Source organism: Mycteria americana, chromosome 14 (genome assembly GCF_035582795.1).
Source record: "Mycteria americana isolate JAX WOST 10 ecotype Jacksonville Zoo and Gardens chromosome 14, USCA_MyAme_1.0, whole genome shotgun sequence".
Lineage (NCBI taxonomy): Eukaryota > Metazoa > Chordata > Aves > Ciconiiformes > Ciconiidae > Mycteria > Mycteria americana.
The window spans coordinates 1,178,213-1,202,704 of NC_134378.1; the positions used below are offsets into that span (position 1 = coordinate 1,178,213).

The 24,492-nt window shown below is 57.1% G+C and overlaps 1 protein-coding gene across 11 annotated transcripts in view; it reads left to right on the forward strand.

Annotated features, from left to right (window-relative positions):
- Positions 1-24,492, forward strand: part of CHD6 (chromodomain helicase DNA binding protein 6) — a 95,973-nt gene that overhangs the window by 27,395 nt on the left and 44,086 nt on the right. For 10 of the 11 annotated variants that reach the window (XM_075517466.1, XM_075517467.1, XM_075517462.1 and 7 more), the window contains 4 exons: positions 5,986-6,041; positions 18,333-18,832; positions 23,095-23,233; positions 23,843-23,992. In XM_075517466.1, coding sequence (XP_075373581.1) covers positions 6,009-6,041; positions 18,333-18,832; positions 23,095-23,233; positions 23,843-23,992 — 822 coding nt within the window. In that variant the 5' untranslated portion in view covers positions 5,986-6,008. Of the gene's footprint in view, positions 1-5,985; positions 6,042-18,332; positions 18,833-23,094; positions 23,234-23,842; positions 23,993-24,492 lie in introns of those variants that run through there. The other variant, XM_075517463.1, reaches the window with a different exon arrangement.

The following is a 24,492-nucleotide window of genomic DNA, read 5'->3' on the forward strand; positions in this document are numbered from 1 at the left end:
TGCATCAATTATCTTGAGTTAAAAAGGTATAAAAACTTGAGCATGGAGAATAAAAACTCCCCACTTGTGACAGTGGCAATAAAGCTGAATCTAGCAGCCTGGAGCGCTTGCATGATGTGCTAGTGAGAACATGTTGGTCTCCATATGAAAACCATAAGCTCATTTAGAAAATCGGGCTGTCTCATTTGAGATTAGAGTTTCTCTTTAATCTGCAAATACTTAATTAGCATGGAAATGGCTAGTTAAATGGGGTTCTCAATGTATATATCCACATGCCAGTGTGGTGGTGCTCCCTAGCAGGTGGCGTGTTTCCCTTCAGGATGCTGGACAAGTTCCTGGCTCTGAGGCCAGGCGAGATGCTCTGGATGCAGCAGGCAAAAGCAGGCCACAGCACTGTGCAGACATGAATGTGTCCCTTTCTTCCTCTCCAGCTTGTCCCCTAAGAGGTGATGGCAGAACATGCTTGCTCCACAGGATTATGAACAATATGATGTGTTAAATGCCCCAGGTTCCCTGGTGTCTGGATTCACAACTGGCCACAGTGACTCTGGTCCCTGGCCAGCACAGAGTTTAACGCAGCCTTCCACAAACCAGGATGGCACGTCATGCCGGGAGCTGCGGCAGGGCCCCGTGAGGACCTGGGGTGGTACCATCCTCACCGAGTGGCCTCACTGTGGCTAGCTCTGTGTGCAGACAGGAGACCAAGCGCTCTCCTGACACCTGCAGTGACTTTGCTGGGCATCTCCTTGCACTCGAATGACTTTGCACATGGTCAGGGTAGGTATCTCTGTTAAACCGTCTCCTCTGGGTCTAACTGGTATCCCAGCCTTGTTTTATCAAGACAGATGCACATACTGGCTTCAGTGCTATGGAAGTACATGGGTGTACGGTGGGGGTGATACTGTTGTGTGCCTGTCGCCAGCTGGAACGAGAGGATGGAGCATACAGAAGACCTGTCTGCTGGTGGTTTGGGACTGCTGCTGAGCATGGGACTGCCCTGCCTTGGGGCTGGCCTGGCCCTGGCGCTGCTTGCTGTGCTAAGCAGCTGGGCTCTGCCAGCAATGGGACGTGAACAGAGCGGGTGATGCCTGCGTAGAGCTTGGCACATTCGAGCTTCCGTATGTGGGGACAGACAGAAGAAGGAAGACCTGTAGATGTTTCCTCCTGGCTCTTTGGGAGGGAGCTGGGTGAGAGGAGCGTCTGCTGGCTCCATTCCTACCTGTCCCTTGGCGGCTGTGGCCTGTGCCGAGCGCTTTCAGGGCACAGTCTGTCCTGGGCTGTTGTGGCCTGCGGTGAGGACTCCTGGGCGCTTTCCCTGCGAAGGGCCAGAGCAGCTCCATTGCAGCTGTGGGCAGCCCTTGCTGCCTAGAAGAGGGGGGACATGGCCCTTTGCTGCCTCCTGCCAGTAACAGAGCGGGTGCTGTGCAAGACACCTCCCCGGGTTTGGCTGTGGTCTCCCACAGTTCACCCGTGGGTGTGAATCTGAGTAGAAACAAAGGTGTGTGCTGAGAAGTGACCGCTCTGCTTCGGTCACAGAGAAACCTTCTCTCATGCTCTGCTCTCCCAATGTCCTTTCTTGAACCTGTGCCCTTGTCCCTTCTCATCCTGGTGCTCATTCAGAGCATGCCAGAGGGCTGGCCAAGAGCTCCTTCTCCATTGCTATGTGCCAGTGCTGCTGGCTATGGCTTGGCTAGCCCAGCGGCTGGGCTTCTGCCATGCCTCTTGCAAACCCCTAAAGCCAGGGGTGGTCTGTAGCGTGCTGCGCTCAGGGAACTGTGAAAGTCCTTCCCTGATACTAACTTTAACCTGGTAAAAGTTGTTCATGAGCCATGTGTATGCAGGTGAGTCCTTGTGCGCTCCCTGGGAAAAACGGTTATTAGGAATGGGCAGCCTACCCTGCCCCAGCCTGGTCCAAAGGTGCCCCGGGAAGGAGAACAGCAGGCTGCAGGCAGAGGGCTGCTTTGGCAGCAGGATCCTGGCTCTCCTTTCTGCTTGGGAGCCCAGGAACATCCCTGGCTCTGTACCCTGCTCCTGGGAGCACTGGACCTGCAGCATACACCAGCTGCCTGCTCACTGTCCTGGTGAAGAGCCTGTTTCTGGCTTCCTGCTGCTAGAGATGAGGCTCGTGAAGCAAGGCATAGCTGGTCTAAAGCTCATTCCCTTGTGCGGCTTGCTCATAGCACTGGCTGCCCTTCCCTGCCTGCAGGCGTCGTCCTGCTGGCCCAGTGTCACGTGCTCTGAATCCTACCCTGGCCTGAGAATTGGGTGCCTGGGAAGTAACAGGCAGGGTGGTGCCAAAACAGCAGCTGATGGGAGCAGAGGCCAGGGCTGTGGGACTGAGCCACCAAGGCTGATGGCAGCAGGGTCCAGCAGCCCTTGCCTGGGCTCTGGAGAGGCGGCAGGGTTGGGCTGCTTGCTTGCTGCGGCACCAAACTTCCTGGCATCCTTCGGTCCTCTTGTTCAGCTGCTGGCAGCTGCCTGTGTTACCACTGTACAGAAGGTAGTGAGCATGCTGGGACCTAGGCCACTAAATGTGTGTGATCCACAATGCATGATGTTTGTTTTATTTTAACGAAAAAAAAGCCCTGAAAACCCAGAGCCGAGTGATAGGAGCAAGCTCTTGTAGGCCATGCAATAAGAGACTTCCAGCCTGGGCTAGCCAGTGCTGAGGAACGTGTAGCAAGGTACTTATCTTGCCTTTTGCTTGCCAGAAGTGGTGCTGAACTGCTGCCTTGCAGACAACGTCTGAGCCTCTCTCCTTCCCTGACATCTCTTGGGTCTCAGTGAAACCGCCTGCATGCTCCACTGTGGGGCCCTGCCTCTGCTGGGGTGGGGGCAGAGGGCTACAGATGCCCTCGTAGTCTCTCTGTGGGCTGGCTTTGGCCCTGCCCTGGGCTCTGGAGGTGGCCAGAGCCGCACTGGTGAGATGCAGTGGCTCCTGGAGGGGTGCGGATGAAAGCTGCCAACGTCCTGTTCTCCTGCTGTGGGAGAAGACAATGCTGGTGGATCCCATCCTGGTGCTATCCCTGCAGCTGTGTTGGCAGGAGGCTGCCGGAGACACGCACAGGCACCTTAGTGCTGTAATGCCAGGCGCCAGGGCTCAGCCTGCAGGCCTGAGAGTTGTTTGCGTTGTGTGAGCTCTGTTCTGGGGCTAGCCTGCAAAAACCCTCAGTATCTGCCAAGTGACAAGCAGGGCACTTAGTTAAGTGTCAGGGACATCGGGGTGAGGGGGTGCCGGGGAGAGCTCCCGGAGCATGGAGGGGACCCCATGGCTTGCCAGGGTTCTGGGGAAGGGACAGCTTGAGGGAGCTCACAGCCTTTTGACTATGGAAAGAAAACAGAGAGCAGGAAGAGAGTGTTAGTGCCCACAAGGACTGCAGGGCCCAGGATCCATCTTCGGGGTTACTCCAGAAGAAAATCTGTGAGTGAAAGGCTGGGAAGCAGAGCCAGGGCAAGGGCACCTCCCTGCCCTGGGAGCCGAGAGGGACTGGATGGGCCCTGGCAGGACCTGCTGGGAGCAGGCTGGGGCTGGTGGGTGAAGGCGAGCACGCTCGTGTGCTGCTGGTGAGGAGGTGTAAGCTGACCACCTTGGAGTCTCCTGCAGCCCAGAGGCCTCTGTGAAAGCTGAACCAAACCCAGATCTCCAACGCTTCTGGCTCTGAGCAAACCCTTGGGATGGGGCTACTCTCTGCTGGAGCCTGGCAGGATTGTTCTGAGCAGCAGCTCAGTCTGAAATTTCCCCCCGGTCCTTCCTGGAGAGCACCACTGCTGCAGCTGCACAAATCTTCCAGCCTGGCTTAGCCCCTTGTCCTCTGGGCCCTTCTGGGGCACGTTTGGAGGAGTACAGGAGGGGCTGCCAGGCTTAGTCATGAGAAAGAAGTTCTGTGTCATCCTGTCCACAGATGCCATCAAACTCCTCCCCACTCAGCTGGTGGCACTGGGTGCCTTGCCTTACTGCCTCCAGGCTTGACTTATATGTGGGATGTGCTGGCCTGGCCCGTGACATGTAGCTGGGATCAGAGTTAGAAGCCTTTGCCTCTTCTTGGTGTGGTGGGCGTGAGCCATGGACCAGCATCAGCATGCAGAATTGGTCCCCCCTTGCGCTGGCCTGAGCACTGCCCACCTGTAGGACCCATTGGGCTCTCCCCTGTGGGAAGAGAGGTGCTGGGTCAGGAGGAGAAATGGCTTCGGTAAGGTCTGGGCCGAGCACGGTGCTCCTGCTGGGGAGGGAAGACATGATGGGGGGGTGCTGGGGGGCCGCTGGGCCTTGCCTGCAGACTGGCGGCAGTGCAAGCTGTGCCCTTCTGCCAAGCGAGTCTGACAGCTACAGTGGCAAGGGGGGCTCTTGTGTCACTGTTGCCTGTGGAGTGGGGTTTGCATGGTATGGGAAGGAAACGAGAGGCAGGTGTTTGTGGGATTTGTGTCTAAAACACTTGTCAAATACTTCTGAGCTCTTTGACACCTGTTGCTGGCACTGCAGGAGCAGACAGCTGCTGATGGTCAGCTCCCCAAAAAGCATCTACTGCCTGGAGCAGGGGGCTCTGGGCAAACCCCAACAACTCTGTCGAGTGTACTGTGGCTGGGGCTGCTGTGGGGAAGGCACAGGGCTGTAACCTCACCGTGTCCCCTTGACTGTCACAGCTAGTGAGCATGTTCGTCCTGGAGAGCTGCAGCAGTGCCCCGTCCATCTGGGATCAGAGCTGTTTGCGATGCTGACCTCGTGCGTGGTGGGGCTGCTCCTGACCTTTCTACTGACATAGCACCGGCAGGAGGGAAGCAGTGAGCCCGGCTTTCTCCTGCATCTGGTGGTGTCCAACCTACACCCAATGCCCAGAGAAATCAGGCCTGGGCAGGTGTGTGTCTGCTCGCCAGCCGGCCCCATCCTGAGGGTGCGTGGCAGCCCGTGGAGGGTGTCCTGGGTGTTGTGTCTCTGCGTTTGGGTGCAGCTGCTCAGGCAGTGCCTGCAGGGAGCTGTGGCCATCCAGGAGAGACCAGCTAAAAGGTGCCACTGGCCGAGCTGGACCACAGCCACTGGGTGCGGGGTGCTGAGCCATGGTGCAGGGAGCCTGGGGGAACAGTCTTCGCCCCAGAGAGCTGTTGGGGTGCCGCATCACCACAGATCCCTCATCGGTCCCCTCCTCTGGTGGGGGACAGTGTGGGGACCTGGTCAGACAGGCAGTTCTGCCTCAGGCACTAAAGTGCTGCTAAGAGCTGGACTTGCAACTGCAGCCCCTCCGGCCAGGCCTGGTGTGGGGGGGTGGCTTGCAAATCACCTCTGCCTGCAGCCCCCGCTCCTCCTGTGGGCTGCAAGGTGGGTGCCACTCATGCAGCATCCTCCTGCGCTGCGGGGGCACAGGCCTGAGGAGGCAGCCAGCCCGCTGGCCCTGCCCCAGTGCTGCTCCGAGGGCTGCTGCAGCTCGCTGGGGAGATGGGGTCTGCCAGCATGGCTCTTCCCCCTCCTTGCTTGCACCGTCCTCGTCGCCCTAGCAGCTACTTCCTTGGTAGTAGGGCTCGCAGCCCACCTCAAGCTCCTGCATCCTCTCCACGTCTCTTACTGCTGTCATCACTGCTTGGCACAGGCTGGTTTGTTTACTGCTTCTCTCTGCTGCTGCAGGGTTGGCAGCATCCGACACATCTCTCAGGGGTGCCTGGGGTGGGTTTGGGGCTCTGGGGGGGGCGGATTGCATCTCCGCTAGCCCTGGGTGTGCAACTTCATGCTGGGACTGCGACTGCGAGGTTGGCCTTGCCTGGCAGGGTTCAGGTAGCACTGAGCTGCAGGGAGGTGTGTGGTTGGGCTCCTTGCCATGGCTCAGCAGAGCAGATGTCCCCAAGCTTGTCCCTGAGAGTGTTTCACTCCTGCAGCTTTGTTGCTTTGAGCGGCACTGGGGTTGGCTTGGCCTCTTGGAGGGATGATGTGGAAGGATGGAGTACCTCAGGTTCACCAGTCTCTTTATTGTGATTTTTTTTTTGTGTTGTGTCTTGCAGAAATAACATTCATCCCAGATTTGATGATAATGAAAATACAGAAAAAAGAAAAGCAGGTTTGTGACCCTCTCTCCTTCTCCCAACTCAGCTGGCAAGGCCTGGGGACCATGTCCTGTGTGTGAATTGTTGCAGTGGATGTGTGGTGGGAAGGGGGCAGGGGGTGCCTTGCATTTCCAGACAGGGCTGCAGCTCAGCACATCAAAATTTGACCTAAGCTGCAGCCTAGAGCAGATGAGTCTGATGTGGGCAATTGAACAAGGTGGGGTTTATCTTCAATAATGGAAATGCTCTTGATTTGGTTCTGTTCCCTGTGGAGAAGCAACCCTTCTTTTCCCTCAAAGTCCCTAGTATTGGTTGTTATTTGAATCTCATCACATATATATTACAAAACTGCATGTTTATTGTGATTACTGCTAATAACATGATGCTCCAGGACTAGCACTGGGGGGAGGTTGGGGAAGATCACATCTGTGGGGCTGTGAGAGCTTGGCCAGGGAATCTTCCCTTGCTCAGAAATAATCCCATCCCACCAAGCTGCCATTTCTGAATTGCCGCATCGGATCATAACTACCTGCTGCTCCCAGAGGAGATTTATGAGCCAGTGGTCTTTGTGTATTAACTGTGTGCAGAGGAAGAACCTGACCATTGGTGCTCTGATAAGGGGAAAGGACCTGTTACGTGCATGGAGACTTGCTCTGCCTGCCAGGGTTGAAATATGGCTGGAGGTATAAAACAAACCGGTCCACCCTGAGCTGATTTGTGTCTGTGCTGCTTTTAATGGGAAACCATTAAATTGAACACTGAGCTAAGGGATAAATCTGTTGGCGAGCACGAGCTGGTACCATTTCTAGCCAGCTCTGAAGCAGCATCTTTGTGCTGCTCAGGGTAGCTGCAGATCGTGCCGTCATGGCAGGTTAATGGGGAGGAGGAAGGGAGGGAAGGGTTTGGAAAAGGCGAATGTGCTGTTATGAGCTTGCAGCAAGCCAAACGCTGCGGATATAGGAAGGTGTGTGTACAGAGCACTGATACTGTAGGAAGTAGTGAGTTTATCAGTGTGTCCTAAAGATGCTGTGAAGAAGCAGAGCCAGCCTCAAGGTGAGGAGGAGGGGAGCACGGCAGGTCTTGCATACCAGCGCTGCTGGATCACTCCTGCTGGAGCAGGGGGAAGGCCTGGAGGAGAGCAGGGTGCTTTGGGGCACGGGTGAGTGATCTCTCTCCTCTGGTAGTGAAACCCAGGTAAGAAATTCCCACCACTCCATTGGACTAATACAGCAGGTTTGGCTGTTCTGGAAATGGGATTGCTGAAATGATGTGGGTTTTAAGCAGAGCAAAACCGTCCTCCCCCAGAATTTGGAGATTTTAGAAGGCTCAGCTGCCAAAGTGTTTTGTGTAACTGCCCCTGCAGATAAAGTCTGGGAGGGAGATAAAGGCATGCCAGTGTGAGAAAGGAGGGGTAGGGGTCGAGCTGCTCATCTCCTGAGCTCTCTGAACTGGCAGCAGTGTAGGACGATCCTTGCAGCACGTCATGGAGTGGGCTGCAGCGTTCCCGGGGTCACCAGCTCTGCAAGGGCTCTGCTGGGGTGTCCCCCAGAAGGGTCTGGCAGCAGTCAGAAATGCTGCTGTGAGTTCAGTGTTTGGAAGAAAGCCTGGCCAAGCAGGGCTCCTGGGGGTACTCTCTGGGTTCCTGATTGATGTGGAGAAGGGGGTGGCCACTCCCCAAGGTGGGTGGCTCCGTGCCATGCTCTGCAAAGTCTGCTGAGAGGCGTTGGAGGCAAAACTAGCAAGAGGTGCCATTCCACATCCCCCTGGACGTCTGAGCCCAGGAACTCCCACACCTTGTAAACAGACTCTTCATGGCACCAAGGAGGGCTGTTGCCTTCAGAAGTCCATTGGGCAGTCTCTCTGGAGAAGATGAGATGCTTGTGTGCTTCCCAGTGCTCTCAAGGGCCATACGTTTCTGTACGTGACTCCCTGCCAGCCTCTCACCTGCAGAAGCTCCATCTTGGTCATCATGTAGGGTGTAGGTTCAGGCCTATGGGTACAAAGGCTGGCAAAATACTGGCACCCTTCATATTGGTGAGGGATGGCAGGAGAGCTGTCAGCTTCCTTTGGGAACGAGTTATGGATGTGCTCTCTCCTTTCCAAAGTCCATGGCTGCCCTGAGCAAGTGCCTTGTTCTGCCATTCCACCGCCAGTGGATTACGAAGCCTGGGCTGGAGAGCTGGGGTCTCGCAGCAGGCTGTCCTGGGAGGAGCTCCTCTCTGTGCCCCCTTGGTGCACCCCGCAGCAGTGCCACCCTTCCTGCACAGATGGGGATGGCTTGGCATGCACGGCCATCAGATGCACCAGATGAGGGGCTGTTGTTAGTGCAGGCAGGGTCTGTGTTTGCACGACTCATCTTCCTTAGTAATGCATGAAAATCTGGTGGATTTGTCACCAAGCTGTGACTAACTCGTGAAACCTGTCACTTCCCTCGTGACTTAGGAGGCTTCATGCCAGGGTGCCTTGTCTGCTGGTGGGGGTGGGACAGGGGTGCCTTGCTACCCCAGGGAGCAATGATAAGCAATGGATTTTCTTTGAGGGCTTCAGCGGCACCATCGTTCCCTGGGCTGCTTCTCCTGTCTGTGTCCTGCTCCTCCCTGGGCACTGAAGGGTCTTCTACTCCTGCTTATTTCTGCCAAGCTCTGACTTGTTGAATAACCCGAGAAATATTGAACTAAAATAAATGCAGTTATCCCACAGTGCCTGTAAATCTCTTTATTCTACAGCCATGGAAATGCTCCCATCCTGCACAGACTGTAAGAGCAGAGCAGCATTGCTTGCCTCTTGGAGAGGGAGGGGATGGGAAGCCCTGTGACCCCTTAGCTCCTGCCTTCTCCTGGAGGGCTCTTCTGACTTTTCAGCCTGGGCTTGGAGGCAGTGGGAATGGCCCAATCCACAGCGGTGAGTGGCTGGTGGCGTGGGGAGGCAGCAGGGAACAGCCTGGGGCTGTGGGCACCGCATGGCTGGTCAGCCCTCACAGCAGGGACGCGTCAGGGTGTGCAGGCCCCCAGGAGTATCTGTGGGAGCTCTGCTTGCCTTTGCTTCAAGCACTCACTGCATAAAATGAAGGTTTTCCTGAATTTTCTGGGTCTGTTTTACTGAAACGTGAGCTTTGATGTCTCACGTACTGCAAATGCTGCTGAGGGCTGCTGAGCTCCCCAGGGCTAGAGCAGAGTCCTGAAAGCAGTGGGAGCCAGTGCAGGGGAAAGGGGGCTCCCCAGCCTGAGGGCACTTGTGGCTCTGTCCCAGGCTGTGTCCATGGGCTCCTGGCCCATCTTGGGCTTTTTTCGTTGTGATGAGACTGTTGGGTGTGATGACCCTCAGTGCTGGGTGCACGGAGGAGTTTTGCTCTGCCGAGCAGCCTGTGGGCACCCGCTCTGGTAAGGATGAAGGGCAGAGTGAGCGTTGAGCTGCCAGGGTGTCCTGCTCCTCCACACACAGCCAGGAGCGCTGCTGCTGGTCCCCCCCCATGGTCCCGAGGGCTCCTGGCCCTGTTGCCGCTTGTGGCAGCACGCTGTTGCACAGGCCCTCCTCTTTCCATGCTCTTTCCGTGCCTTCCTTCCCACCCTGCCAGAGAGGACTAAGCAGGGAGGACAGCCTGGCCAGCCCAGGGCAGCAGCATTGCCCTCTGCCTCCGCCGTGCCCTGCGCCAGGGCGGTGGGGACACGCGTGCTCGCTGCCAATGCTGGCTTGGTCATGAGATGGAGCTTCCCGGCTGTAGTTGTTGAGGGCTGTGTCTTGGTGGAGTGTCTCGGGAACGGAGCCAGGCCCCACCTCCGTCACGCACATCCCATGGCGACTGCAGAGCCTGCTCGGAGACATGACGGAGGGTGGCACTTGTGTATTTTTAGCTTCTGCTGCATTGCATTAAGAGCTGGAAACGAGGGGTGTGGACACCCAGTGACTGGAATACAACAGCCCATGCTGTGCATGCCGCTGGTGGGGATTGCAGCTGCTGGAGAGGGTGGCTCAACAGTCTGCTAAAACGCTGTGTATGGAAGAAGCTGTCTTTTCTGCTCCTGTCGTGGGGCTCTGCAACTGACTGCACAGATAGACTGGGCCAGCGGCTGCCAGTGTGACCATCCTGGGGAGGCAGAGCTGTGTGATGGTGCCCATCTCGGGCTGCCAGCGTGGCGGCAGCCTGGCTGGTGGCTTCGGTCAGTGCCATGGGGGGAAGCTGAGCGGCTGGGGTGCTGGGCGGCCCCCGGACATTGGCCTCTGTCTAAAGAGCATGGAAACCTTTGATGACCCCTGCAGTCAGGGTCCCTGTGGACACTCCACATATAGGGCAGATCTCTGTGGGGTTTGAGCCGTGCCCTAGACCCAAATGCAGGGCTTCTGCGGAGGCGTCCTGCTTCTCCTGGGGGGCTGCAGGAAGGCCTGGCCCAGCCTGCAGTGAACAGGGGTTGAATGGTGCTGGCACTTGCATGCAAGATGGCATGTGGCATGGCCACTGCTGCTGGCTCTGGTCACGCTGCCCAGCAAGAGTGTGTTGTGTGGATGTCATCTGAGTCTGGTAGCCAGGGGAGCTGGCTTTGCTCTTAGCGATGACCGTGAGAAGGGCTCAGCTGTGGCCTCCTCGCAGGATGAAGCTGCCATTCAGACCCTGAGGCTGTGGCAGAGCTTTGCCCGGCTGGGAACGCTGTGCCCTTGGGGGGGGGGGGGAAGCCTGCAGGGCTAAGGGCAGGGCCCTGAGGTGCAGGATGGGTAGCAGGGTGGACATCAGGCTGTTGCTTCTTTCCCCTTCCCACCCCCAAACTTGTGTGGTACTGCAGGGTTTGTGTATGGATCAGGAGTGATGCTGGCTGGCGAGGAGGCTCCAACACCCAGCAGTGCCAATGCAATGTCCGCTTCATCCCCATCGGACCTTCCAGCAGTGGTGGCCTGTGACTTCTGCCACTTGGGTCCAGAGGAGCCGCTCTCTGCACCCACCTTTCTGGGTATCGCATGGCAAGCGCGTAAGCTGTATAATTGGTGCCACCTTTACGGGGCAGAAGAGGATGCTGGGCTTCCCAGCCATGGGATGGGAGCCCAGGAGCGCTGGAGGCAGGGAAGGTGATGTGGTCTCACAGGCTGTGGAGGGAGCGGGGCTCTGGGTGTGTTACGGTTCCCTCCTGGCTGGGCACAAGGTGCAGGATCTTCTGCCCCATCCAGCCAAGCCTGACCTCTTCTGCTGCACCTGTCCCAGGTGCTTGGGCCCAGTTTTCTCTTGTCTTCACTCAAAGCTGCCTGCTGTTCTCCATTCTCACTTGCTCCTTAGGACTCGCATCCCATAACATCCTAGTGTCATCCTGGCCCCCTGTCCTAGCTGCCCTTTCCCTGTCCCCAGTTTCCTCCCTCTTCCCCTCCACACCTTCTCTTTGCAGTTGCTGTTCCCCCTCGTTCCTCGTCTCCACTGTTGCCTTTGCAGGTACCTGGCATAAGCAGGGTGAGGGTGAGGGGTTCGGACCCAGCTCAGACGGCAGGCAGTCCCGCTGGCCCCGGGATGGTGCATGCCCTGGGCAGTCGTGGGGAAAATGCTGCTGAACTTCACTGCTCCTAAGCTCCCCACACATGTGCCAAGTGGAGTTTTTAAACTGTTCCTTCAGGTTCCTGTGAACCCAGCTCCACTCTTTGCTGGAGGGCTTGGAGAGGGTCAGGGGTGCTGCGTGACCCTCACGGGCCGGGGCGGCTGGTGCCTCTTGCAGGCTCAGCAGTGTGGGAGAGGGAAGGGAGCCCTTCAAGGACCAGGGGCAGGAGCCACTTTGCCTCCCATCTCCTAGTGGTGTTTTCCCCTAAGTCCTGAATAAAAACTGGGAAATCGAGTCAAATTGGGACTATGAATGAAATGAAACAATTTTAAGTTAAGGAAACACACCATTAAGGCCCACCCTAACCTTGGCTTTGCCCTCTAGTGGGGTCATGCAATAAGTGCTGTCTGTTAGCCTTCGCGGCTCTCTGGGGAGGTTTTAAACATCTTTTTTTCCCCTGACCTTCTCTTTGGCAGTAGTTAAACGCATGGGACAAGACTTTGTGCTCCAGCTGCTGCTGAGGGACTTGCTTTCCTGTATGAAATGTAATTTATAGAAGATTCCTCTGGGAATAAAAAAATGTGCAAAAGTTACATAAAAGTGTATTCTGAAAATGTAAAATCGTTACAATCATCACCAAAAAAATGCCAGTTGAGAGACAATGCAAAGGCACAGCTCTAAGGATAAAAAGCCTACGGGGCGTATGGAGGCTGCTTGGGTATGGTGCCAGAGGTTCAGAGGTGGGCATCACCTACCAAAACCTGGAAGTCGTTGCCTTTACTCACCACCACCCCACCATCCCCCCCCCCAAATACCCCAGAAACAACAAACCTGCATGGTTAGACAGGCATGTAAGAAGACATGTAGAAGAGGCTGTTCAATGTAAAATGATATTTTTCTTTAGTTAAAAAAAGTTGTAGTAAGAAAAAGGACACATATTCTAGGAATTTAAAAGTAAACCTGTAACAAGGCAGGACTAAAAAGATTTTTAGGAACCACTTGCTAAAGACACGGAGTCTAATAATAAATTTTTTTCCAAATATCTCAAGACTAAAAAGCCTTTAAGACGAGTCACAGGGTAAATAAGCGATGGAGGTGTCAAGTGAGTGCTCATGGAAACAGGGTGTTGGCAGAACAGCTCGGTCAGTAAGACTCCCAACCCAGAGCCATCCCCGATGCCAGATGCATCGGAGAGTTGCCCTTAAATTAAAGGGTTTGATAAGGACATTTTTGAGCAAAGCAACACAAGCCACCAGGCTTTGATGGTATTTACTCTAGAACTGTAAAGGAGCCTGATGAGATGTTGGGAATCACAAATAGTGTTACGGGCCATCGCCCATCAGGGCCATGTCCATGGAAGGGGAGGTGTAGCAAATGTGAAATTAAAGGCCAATAGGTTTACTTGGGTATTGGGTAAATCGTTAGGAACTATAATAAACACTTTATCTATGAAAATACTACACTGGTGAATAGTCAGCATGGCTTTTGTAAAGCAAAGTTAGTCCTTGCAATCTGCCACGGATTTTAAAGATAGCCAGATCACAGGGGTCTGGGCTGGTCTGGGTCTGGATCATTGCTCTGGCCTGGTACAGTGCTCATGGGCTCCCAAACAACTGTGGAGAAAGTTTCTCACTGAATGCTTTTAAAGAAGTTAAGCATTGTCCTTATAACAGGTCTTTCTGCAAATTAGTGACTGATTAAACAATAGGAAGCAAAGTACAGGAAAAATGTCTCTGCTTTCATGGCACAGAGCAGGGGAGAAGGTGCCAGCTGATTCCTGCAATCATCTGAGATGTTGAAATGGAAACGGAGTCTGAAGAGTTGAAGAAAAGTCTCAAAATATGCCAAGTAATGCATACGGGGGAACCAGCCATGTGCGTATCTTTACTTTAGCGCTCCTGGAGGAGACTGTAAAACACTGGCAGAGAGTTTCGCACCTGCCTGCAGGTTGTCCCAGAGACGCGTTCAGCGGTTCGGAAAGGGAGAAGGCACAGAGCAGAAACCCTCCTGCTGCTATGTGCTACCTCTCTGATAACGGCGTGCTCTCCTAGTGCCACCCCAAAGCTGATAGGGTTAGAAGAGGTGCAGAGAAAGATGAGGCAGATGGTCTGAGAGCTGGCCCAGCCCGCCTGCAAGGAGAGGGTGACTCGTCACCTGACCTTAGCTGGGCCAAGAGAGCTCTGCAGGGGAAGGATGTGATGGAGAATGGCAAAACAGTGAATGGGACAGAGCGGGTGACAAGGAAATCCTCCTTTGTACTCTCACACCTTGAGAACTAGAAGCCACTTCGGAGAGCAGCACGATTTAAACAAAATCAGTGGGTTTTTCCCACACCTTATCAGTTTGTAGTACTGAATGCCACCGGGTGCTTTGGTGCCCGTGGTTACAGGTGGGTTCATGCAGCTGTTAGCTACCATGATCTGGATGCAGTCCTGCCGCTGGAGCTCCTGAGCCGCAGTCAGCCTGGGCAGACGGGGAGGTAGAGCACGCTGCCTGCCCTGACCCACTCCTGTCCCCCTTGGGGTCAGAGCACTGGCCTAGAGCAGCCCTTGGCTGGTCCAGAGCAGCCACGGGGAGCCTGCCTTGTGTGCCTGCTGCAGCAAGCATCCTGGGGCTACGATTTGCCACATTTAGGCTCCTGAAGCTAGATGTGTTTCTCCCCTGTGAAGGGAATCTGAACGTGGTAGTGTGTCACTGCCAGCTGTTGCTGCAGACACAGTGGCCAGTAGCCCAGGCAAAGCCGTGGGCAGCCTGATGGCTCATGGAGATGTGTGTCTCAGGCCACTCAGCCTGGAGGTTGCTGCTGCAGCAGAGCTCCCTGCCGTGCTGTGTCCCCATCGGTGTGACACGGGCCCTTAAGCTCCTCTCTGCTTGGAAGCAGAGGTGGTGGTTCCCTGCGGCACAGGGGCAGCAGCTGATGCTCTGGCACCGGCTGCACAGGGACAGCGTGCTCCTGCCTGCCGCAAAGGACTGGCCTGGCTGCCGCAGGCAAGCTGCGAGTGTGCTTTGAAGCCATGCAGGAGCACAGATAACGCTGGCACTGCTTTCTCAGGCTTTTCCTGTTGACGAGAAGCCAGGATAAACTGAACCTCATCAAGGGGAAGTAGGAGAAGCCTATTCCCTGGCTCGCAGCAGTGTGCCGAGCTCTGACTGCAGATTTGTACTGAGCAGCACAGTCCTATGTGGATGGCAGGAGCTTGCTATGGACTTGTAGGAGCACGACATGCAGACTTTTCCCCTCAAGACAAACCAAGCAGCCTTGGGTCCAGAAGGGTTTCTGGGGCTGGCCCTTGTCGGTGTGGAGGAGCCTGGTTTCCCTGCCCATCTGTGCTTCTGCTGCCTGTGCAAGCCCTGACCATGAGCTGCTCGGTCCCTCAGGCTAGTGTTTGATGGCCCTTTCAAGGCAGGGCCTGCACCAGAAGCTTCTGGCTGCTGGTTAGTGCTGCTAACTGGTACCAACACTGCTTCCTGGACACAGCAGGCTGTGACGTCTGATGCCCACAGGGCATCCCATGGCAAAGAGCTGGCACTGCTGAATCTGGGGGTCTGCAGCGCTGCCTGGGAGGTGTGCTGAGGTGGACATGTCTGTGTTCCCACCATGATGGGCTTGCCTAGAGGCTGGAGGAGCTGTTGGCAGCCAAGAGGTGATGCAGGAGAAGCAGAAGGATTGCTTGCATTTTCACAAACCTTCTAACAGCTCATGGTTGTTTCTGTAAAGCATTCAACTTTCTATTGCAGCAGGGTTTGTGGCAGGCTGGGATGTCTTCGTCGGTAATCACCGAAATGCCATTTCCGATTTGCCTGAGCAGCACAATGCAAGCACGAGGCAGACCCCACAAAGTAGGTCATGGTTTGAGGCCTGCTCTCCTGACAGCTTTATCAGCCTGTCTCTTGCGGTGGGGCCTGAGGCTCCTGCTGGGCGGTGGATGTGCCAGTGGCGAGCGGGATCTGCCTGGACCTGCCTGGGCTCCATAGCCTGGGTTGGAGCTGCAGGTGCAGACAGCAGGTGGGGTACTGGGGAAGCTTTGGACCACTTGGCTGGTGTGCGGTGGTGGAAATAATGAGCTGGTTTCGGCACTCCCTAATCCATGCTGGTTTGCTGGGAATTGCTGATGCACACAATGAGAGGGACCCACATCTCCGTGCCTGGCCATTGTGGCTCAGCTCCCCCAGGCACAGGCTGTCGGGGACGGAGCTGCTCCAGGCACTCAGCACCACTCCCAGCCCAGTCCTGGTCCAGTCCTGTGGGTGAGCCAAGGAACCCCTCTCCGGCAAGGCAGGTGACATCGTCTGCTCTTGGACGGCACCGGAATTGCAGTATCCAGACCTGTTGCTTGTTGGGTGGTCTGCCTGGAAGTGGGCAGCCCTTTGCGAGACTCAGGGCTACAAGCTGTGGCTGGGAAGGAGTAGTTCACCCTCCTGCTGTGCAAGGATGCTGAAGATTTGCTTTCTGTCTGGTATCTGCACTTGGCTGCTGTTCAGCACAGAAGCAAAAGGAGATCCAGGCTCTTGGGGGTCTGTGAGCTTTGTAGCTAATCCAGTAAATTGTTCCAGCTGATCCCCAGCTTGCAAGATCTGAGGAATGCAAAGGCTGGGACTGATCTTGTTGCTCAGCCTGTGGGCTCAGAGGCAGCATCTATAGTGCTGATTTTCTCCCTGCCCAGAATAGGTTCCCCTTAATTGCTTGCGTGCACTTTGATGGCTTGTCCGTGTGGTGGGACGGCTGCTCTCCCCCGTCCCAGGTCGCTGGAGCAGACCGGCAGCAGGGGCCAGGGCAGAACACTGGAGGTGGCCACGTGCAGGCAGAGATGCTGGTGCAGCCCGCCCGGCTGATGCCAGACGTGCCAGCAGCCCCACTCGCGGGTGGCCGCAGGGGCAGTGGGGTTCTTTTCCCCTTTGCAGCCTGTTCATTTAATGCTTCCATCTAATCCAAATCCGAAATCTGAGCGTACAGGGTGCCCTGTGCCTAGACCACCCCAAATGGGCTCCAGTCCTCAGCCCATAGGATGTAAATATTTACATTCTCTCCCACAGCTCTGGGGTATCTGAAGAGCCGGATGGCGCTGGGGATCCACAAGGCCAGGGCATTGCTGTCAGAAGCACTGGCACCTCAGTACCAGGGAAGTGGCTCGTGAAGGAACCAGCACCCCTGGCCCGGGGTAGCTGTGGGCACAAGGTGCCGGGGCGAGCATCGCCACCGTCCCCGCAGGCGCGCCGCTGCCCAGCACCTTCCAGGCTACTCACCAGCTGCCCCACAGCTTCCCTCTGAGGGGGTGGCACCTCCAGGCTGGCAGGACAGGCTTGGCAGAGGCTCAGCCCCGCAGCTTGTCTCATGGGACAGCCACCAAACACCTGTCTGCAGGACCTGCTTTCTGGACCCGGTCGCGCCGCTGGGCTTGGTCTGGTGCTGATCTGCCAGCCCCGTGGCGGTGAGCCAAGCCAGGGATGGCCACAGCTTTCCTCTGGTCACGGCTGAGCCGTGCATTAAAAGGAGGAGTTAATCAGGTGGTTGTGGGTGAAAGGTTTGCCATCTCCTCCAAAGGCTGTGGGGTTTGCTCTCCCGCCGTGGGGCCGGAGGAGCAGCTCGGACTGCCCGTGCTGCCGGGGCAGTGGGCAGAGACCTGCCTGGGTGCCCAGCAGCGGCAGGCTCTCAGCAGTACCATGAGGGATCCGTGCTGGCTGTGGCCCCAGCTGCTCTCTGGTGGCCACCTGATCACAGGCAGAGAGGAGAGGGTGCAGTGGGCTGGCTGAGTGTGCAGGCAGGGCCAGGCGCTGCCTGTGCCAGGGCGCTGGGGATGGGAACTACCTGGCAGAGCTGCTGAAGCGGAGCCCAACGTGTTACTTTCCCCATCCTTGCTGCACACAGCTATGCTTCTGCCCAGCCCTTTGTGCATCCCTTGCTCTCTCCCCCTCTGGCAGGTGCTGCAGGGGATGTTTCTGGTCCCCATTACAAATCGTCACCCACATCTCTCTTCCTCAGGCTGTCCCCTGCCAGCCCCACCAGCCCGGGCTGCTCTCGAGGAGCAGGGGTCGCTGCTCACAAGCTTGGGCTCCTTATCGCAGACACTCCTGCTGCTGCTTGAGCAGAGCTGGCCCTTTTCATGCTGTTTTCTGGTTGGGCCTGCAGCAACGGAGCATGCCAGGGAGGCAGCTGAATTCCTTTCAGTGCTCAGTGCTGGAAAGTTCTCAGGACGTGAAGGAAGAGCCGGAGCAGGAAGAGCGGCTCCGCTCTCCTGGGCTGGAGGGAGCCCCAGCGCCCAGCAGCTCCCGGGAAAGGTGCCAGTCTAACCCCCCTCTTCTGCCCCGAGCTCTGCCCTGAACAGACCTGTGGGCCTACTTCTTGTTGCCAGAGGCTGCAAGGCATCCTTAATTCCCTCTCCCTGCTCTGCCAGGACAATCCCTGGCTCTGGGCGACAGGCAGGAGGTGGCCTTGGCACGTGGGTCGCTCTGGGTCTCAGCAGAGTGGGGTGTAGACTGTGTGATCAAAGGCAGGACTGTGCTTGGGGGCACAGCAAAGGGGCCGGCTGCCTCCACTCTGGACCTACGTGGGCTGGTGGGGAACCAAAAGGCCTCTCTAACCTGTCAGCCTCTGTCGGGCAGGGAAGGGGGGTCCTCCCCTTTGAGCTGCGTCTGCGTGTGGTGGCCATTAGCCGTAGTCCCCTGTATGTCGAGGGACGTTGCTTGTGCTGCACCCGGGTGATGAGAGCCTCGCTGGGGCTGCAGTTCCCCCTAGAGCACCTGCTATTTCTGTATGTGGCATTTGCTTCACACGCCACCTTTCTGTTCTCTCTGCAGCCGCCAAGCTTAAAAGCACTGAGCCGCTCCCCAATGTCGGATGCCTGGGAGTGCAAGGCACAGGACCCCTTTGCCAGCAGCGAGGATCAGGACGAGGTGCCCCACCAGGTGACGGTGACGGCCACGGACACAGGCAGCCAGTGCCAGTGCCCGGAGGAGGAGCCTGACGGGGCTCCCCAGAAGCGGACGAGCACCCAGAATGGGATGCAGGACAGTGGGGGCGGGGGCATGGGGGTGAAGAAGAAACGGAAGAAAAAGGATCTGGGAGAGCAGGAAGGGGGAGAAAAAGCAGCTGTGGAGGTAAAACCAAAGAGGAGGAGAGAGCCTAAAGAACCAAAAGAGCCTAAAAAGGCTAAGGAGCCCAAGAAGCCGAAGGAGCCCAAGCAGAGGGAGGTGGCCAAGAAGCCCCGGAAGCCTCGGGAACCCAAAGCCCCCAAGGAGCCTAAAGACAAGAAGAGCGGCTCTGAGCCTGCCCCCAGAGCAAGACCCAAGAAGAGCAGGTGGGTGGTGGTATGACCTTGTCTCTGTGCCTGGTGTGGATGAGGCTGTGGGCTCACAGGAGCTTCGGCCGAGAGAGCCGTGCTGGACCACCATGTTGCAAGGTGCACGGGCTCCTTGTGATGAAGGCTGGCCATGCCGGTCGGGACGCCAGGATGAGCTCTCTGGCCACGCAGAGGCAGGACAGGCAGGTGCCCTTCTGGGGATGAGGCCCTGTGAGACCACAGGTCCAGAAGAGGACCAAAGAGTCTTGGCCTCTCCTTGGCCTGGCCTTTGTGCCGAGTGTCCTGGGGGAAGAGGGACCTTAGGGAGGTGTCTCACCAGGACAGCGAGGTGCTGTGTGGCAGGGGGCCTGCCATACCTGTTTTGGGGCCCAGGCAGAGGGTATGTGAGTGAGATGAGCCTGACCCTGGGCTGTCTGGCTGTCTGTCCCCACACCCCGGGGGCTGGCAGCCTGCTTTCCCTCGGCTCAGGTGTGTGAGGATGGTGGAGCACATACCATCTCCTCTTCCTCTCCTGGGCAGCAGGACCCGTCCCTCCCTTGCAGCTGTGGAGCTGTGCCGGCAGCCAAGGCCGGCAGTGGGGGGAGGCCTGAGGACTCCCTTGTACCGCACAGCCCAACGCCACCACCTCCGGTAATTCCTCATGCTTTTAATTAACAGGCTGATTGGCCAGAAGCTCTGATTTCTTAGCTCTGATTTCTTTTTAATTGGGAATGTGTGCAGATAGCAGAGCAGGTCTCAACAGCACCAGCGTCATTTGGTTTACTGTCATGGACTGGCAAGAATAAGTGTTTTTGAAGAGTCCTGTACAAAGCAGGCCTATCAATTGGAGCTGGGCCCTCCTCATGTACTGTAAATAATCCATAGGATTAATATATTTCTACTGTAAACAGGATTAGTACACGAGCCAGCTGGGAGTATTTCAGCAAAACCTTTCTGTGTTAGAAAACACCAGTTTGATAGAGCTTCTCTAGGGCACTTTCCTGGAAATGGTCACCAGAATGGGCATCCCAGTGCCTGTGGGGTCTGCCCACCTCCCTCCCGCCATGGTTGCCCACAGGACACGTGTGGAGGGCAAGGACCGAGCCCCGGGTCTTCCACAGCCCTGCTCCTTCAGAGCTCGCTGACGGCCGGATCCTGGAGAGGCCAGGGCCATGGAGCCGGCGCCAGGGCAGCCGTTAGTGCCATGGGCGTTAGTGGTGTGGGCTGGTGGTGAACAGAAGAGGGTGTGGGGCAGCAAAGCTCCCACGCCAGGCTGGCGGGGAGAGAGCTGGGCGCCGTGTCCCCAGCGGGTCCCTGAGCTGTGCAGCGCTGTCACTTCTGGTCTTCCTCGATGGGGAAGCCAAGCCCCCGCATTGTCGCGAGCTGGTGAGCAGATGGGGATGGACAGATCAAGCGGACAGTGCCAGAAGGGTGAGGGAAGGGCTCCTCAAGGCCCCGAGGAGGGCTGCAGTGGAGGGGCTGGAGGTGGAGAGGGAAGGAGAGGGGCTGTAGGCGAGGAAGGGAAGGAGGAAGCCCAGGTAAAGGCAGCACTGGGCACCGAGGAGGATCCTAGGATGAGGGATGCAGCTAGCAGCTTCTCCTAATGACACCTCTGCTCCACCAGTAAGAAACTGCCATATGGGCAGTTCACAGAGGTCCACCCCTGCGGTGGGACCTTTGGGACCAGACCAAAGCAGGGGAAACCTGGGGAAGAGCAGACTGTGGAGGCTTGGGCTCCTGGACACACTCATAACTCTTGTCCAGGAGCTTGTTGCCACCCTGGCAGGTCCCTTGGCTGTCAGCAGTGCATTCGCAGGGCACTAAGAGCAGCCCATGACAGTGTAACCTGCCATGGGTAGCTGGTGGGCAGGTCACTGGGCTAGACATGGGGATTGTGGCAGGGTAACCCCAGCTGCAGAGCTGGAGACCCTGGTCCCCCTTGCAAAGGCACAGCACGGTCTGGGGGTATCAGGAGGGGGGCTGAGGGGGGATCCGCTTGCTGTTCTGGGGGCCAGTGTGCAGAGCCCTGGTGAAGAAGTCACTTCATGCAAAAAAGACCAATTAATATAACTCCGTAACACATCATGCAGCCAGAAGAAACCGTATAGGAGTCTGGGAGTGCCACAAAGCTCTGTGCTTTCCTGATGCCCTGTCCCAGTGGAGCCTGAGCCCGTGGTGCTTCCTCCCACTCACCTGCACCTTCCAGGGGGACCTAGGTCCACCCCTGCTGCTTGGAAAGTTTAGCCCATGGGTCCTCCTTGCAGCTTCCACCCCTCTGCAGCCCCTCTTAGAGCCTCTTAGATTGTTGCCTCGGCATCTGGGTCAGCCACCAGCAAACCCACACACAAGAGGAATGGCCGCTGGGTGGGGGCACCCGTGGGTGTCAAGCTGGAAGCTCTGCAGGGAACAGGGCTGTGTGTCCCCCTGTGCCCACTGCCTGGGACAGAGACGGAGAGGTGGGCTGGCGGCCCCTGGCAGCGCAGGGAGGGCGAGACGAGCGGCAGGCAGGGTAAGCACTCCGTGCGAATGAAATGATTGCTGGGAGTCCTCTAAGTGGCAGATAATGGTGGCATAATTTCTTCTAAATTATTTCTAATCATAGCCAACTACTGGTTCATGAATGAAGCAGTTGTTAATTGTGACTTACAAATCAATATCTTGGGAGTTATTGCTCGGGTGGAAGCAGCGCTCGCAGTGCATTTTCAGGGCCTCTAATTGAAGCGCGGGTGCATGGCCAGGGCATTTTTGGTCTGAACAGCAGATTTTTAGCTGCTTGGGTTTTGTCAGTCCCAGGCAAGCAGTCATTTTTCTCATGAAACAGGGGTAAAACCTTGACACAGCTTTGAAACTAACCATTCCTCTGCCGCTGTGCAGGTCTGGGATGGGGAGGGGACGGGTGGCGGGGCTGTGAGTGAGGAAGGGGACGTTGCTCAGCCCAGGGACAGGCACTAGCTCTTTGAAATATTCCCTTAACAGTGTTCCTTGCAGAGAGTAAGGATGGACGGGCACGTTGCGAGCAGTTGTTTCTTACCTGGGTGCTTCCTGGGCACATTCCCTTGCACAGGCAGGTTGTGGTGGGTGCTGGGTGCCATGGGGGGCCGGGTGGCCCTGACCCCGAGAGCGTGCCATGGGGCTGGGCTGCGTCTTCACATGTTTTGTGTTTGCAGGCAGGTGGTGGGATTCACCGGGAGCAGGGCCCAAATTCCCTCTGTGACTTGAGCACAGGGGACAGTTGCCTGGTGTGACAGAGCCTCCCGGCAGGCCCTTGGAGGCGGTGGTGACCGCCATGGTGGGCCATTGCACCGGTGGGAGTCTGGGACCTGCATCCTCCCCGTGTTTGTGGCGATCATGGGGCTTAACTCCCTCCGGCTGAAGGCACAGGCTAGTGTCGGCTCAGCTGCCGTCTCAGGAGGGGACTCAGTGCTGTGGCTCAGGGAAGACAAACCACGAGCTGGAGCAGCTTCTGCCTCAACGCTGCTGTAGAGGTTTACCGGGGTCTGGCAGGGCTCTGCGGCACATGCAGGAGGTGGCTGGCAGGATGGCTGGTCCTTCTCAGAGTGGGCTAGAAAGTTTGTCTCCGGAGTGCCAGGACAAGGGTTGCCTCTGGAGCTGCTGAACTGTATTCCTGACTTTTGTCAGCACAGGATGTGTTTGTGAGTGCTCCGCTCAGAGCAGGCACCTCGTTGCCCTGGCCTGCTGGAGTTGGCGGTGGGGAGATCTTCCTTGGTCCTGCGCTGGACATAGGTCCCTGTCTTGGTCTCCCAGCTGGGGCAAAGACTGCCGCGCTCTGGTTCAGGACCTGCCTTCACCATGGAGACTTCATGGTCCAAGGAAGGGGTCACCCTGCCTGGAGGGGAGAGGCTGGCCTGGTTCCTCCCAGCTCATTGCCACTCCTGAGCCACTATGCAGAGCGTCCTGACCTCACGCATCTGGGCTCCCCATGCTGAAGGAGCAGTGAGGGCTGGCCACAAGCTGAACCCCATCTCCTACAGCCCTTGTGGGGCTGTTCCCCTGGCTGGTGGGAGCCCCCAGCCCCCTTCTGCCCCACACCAGGCCAGGGCAGGTAGACCTTTTCATCCCAGCGTACTGGAATTGGATGGAGAAACGCTTGATGGTGATTAATGAGCATCACCAGCTGGGGCTCCCCAATGCTGGGGGAGGCCCCAGGAGCCTTGAGATGCCTTTGGGTGATCCAGTGGGAGCAGAGACCTGTGTGGGTGCCTGCTGGCTCTACCCCGGGATCCCTAGGACAAGATCTAACTGTCAGTCTGTCTTGGCAGCAAGGACACCCCTGTGGAGAAGAAGAAGAAAGGGAAGAGGAAAAATGAGATACCAGTGGACAGTTTGGATTTGGACCAGGATCTCCTGAGCGCATCAGTGCAGAGCCCAGAGGAGTCTGCGGAGTCGGCTGACAGCCAGGTATGTCCGAAACCCTCGCTGGCTGCTGGTGGGGGAAATCCCGGCTGCCTCTGAGTGGGAGAAGAGCTGGGCCCCGGGGCACAGTGATCAGAGAGCACTTTCAGCAGTGTGGCTGGTAAGCCCTGGCCCTGGAGGGGAGCCACCGCTCTTCTCTGGGGCCGGGGTCTACCAGCCAAACTGCTGAAAGTCAGCTGGTCGGTCCTGGGTTGGGTGCATGCTGCTGCCCTGGGTGCTGCACATCCTTCAGCCTTGAGTTTCCCTCTCCTCCATGGCTCCTGGCAGCTCCCCTTTCCCAGCACAGCACAGCGCAGGGAGGCAGGTTGGCCCTGCAGGGCTGGGGAGCTGTGCATGTCTCCGCAGTGCTCCTCTGCTTCAGGTCTTGGGGGCTGATGGGGCTGTGTGGGTCAGGCTTTGACTGAGACCTCGGCACTGCGGTGATGGGTTTACCTCCAAGGACTACCTGTTCTTCCTACCACCTCCATCCCACTGGGGCAAGGGGGTGTGCTGGAGATCAGGCAGCCCTGCGGCTTTCTCTCCTCTCCTCAAGCAAGGAGGAGGTACTTGATCTGCCCATCTCTCCCATGGCTGCCTTTTTCATCCCATACACAGAAACGCCGCTCAGGACGGCAAGTGAAGAGGAGGAAGTACAACGAGGACCTGGATTTCAAGGTGGTGGATGATGACGGCGAGACAATAGCCGTGCTGGGAGCTGGGCGAACCTCTGCGCTCTCTGCCTCTACTCTTGCGTGGCAGGCAGAGGTAGGGCTGGATGTGGGACTGGGGTGACGGGGCCTCCTGCCTCCCACGGAGTGTCCCAAGGGTGTGAATGCCGAGGTTCGAGGAAGTGGGGGGTCCCAGCACAAGGGTGGGGTGGCAGTGTGCCTGTCTGGGAGGGTGCAGGCTGGCTTTGCAGGAACTGTGAGTGCACAAAGGGGTGGGCAAGAGGCATGCAGGTCCAGCTGTCCCCCTCCTGCTTGGAGACTAAGGCCTCTGGAACATGATGTCATGGAGCTGGACGTGTCCCTGAAGGCATGACCTACCCATTGCCCACGCCCACCTTTGGCTCCTGTCTCTGTAGCTCCTGTCCATGAGGCTAGTCTATTATTTTGGCTCTGCCAGCCAAGCACTTTGTAGGTGCCAGGTCATTGTTTTCTGCCCACATTGCTGCTCTCCATCAGTGCCTTGGAGTGTAGAGGTGCCCAGCCTGACACCTGCCAGCCGAGCTGATCTGCTGGGCAGTGAGGTAGGGATCTCGGCAG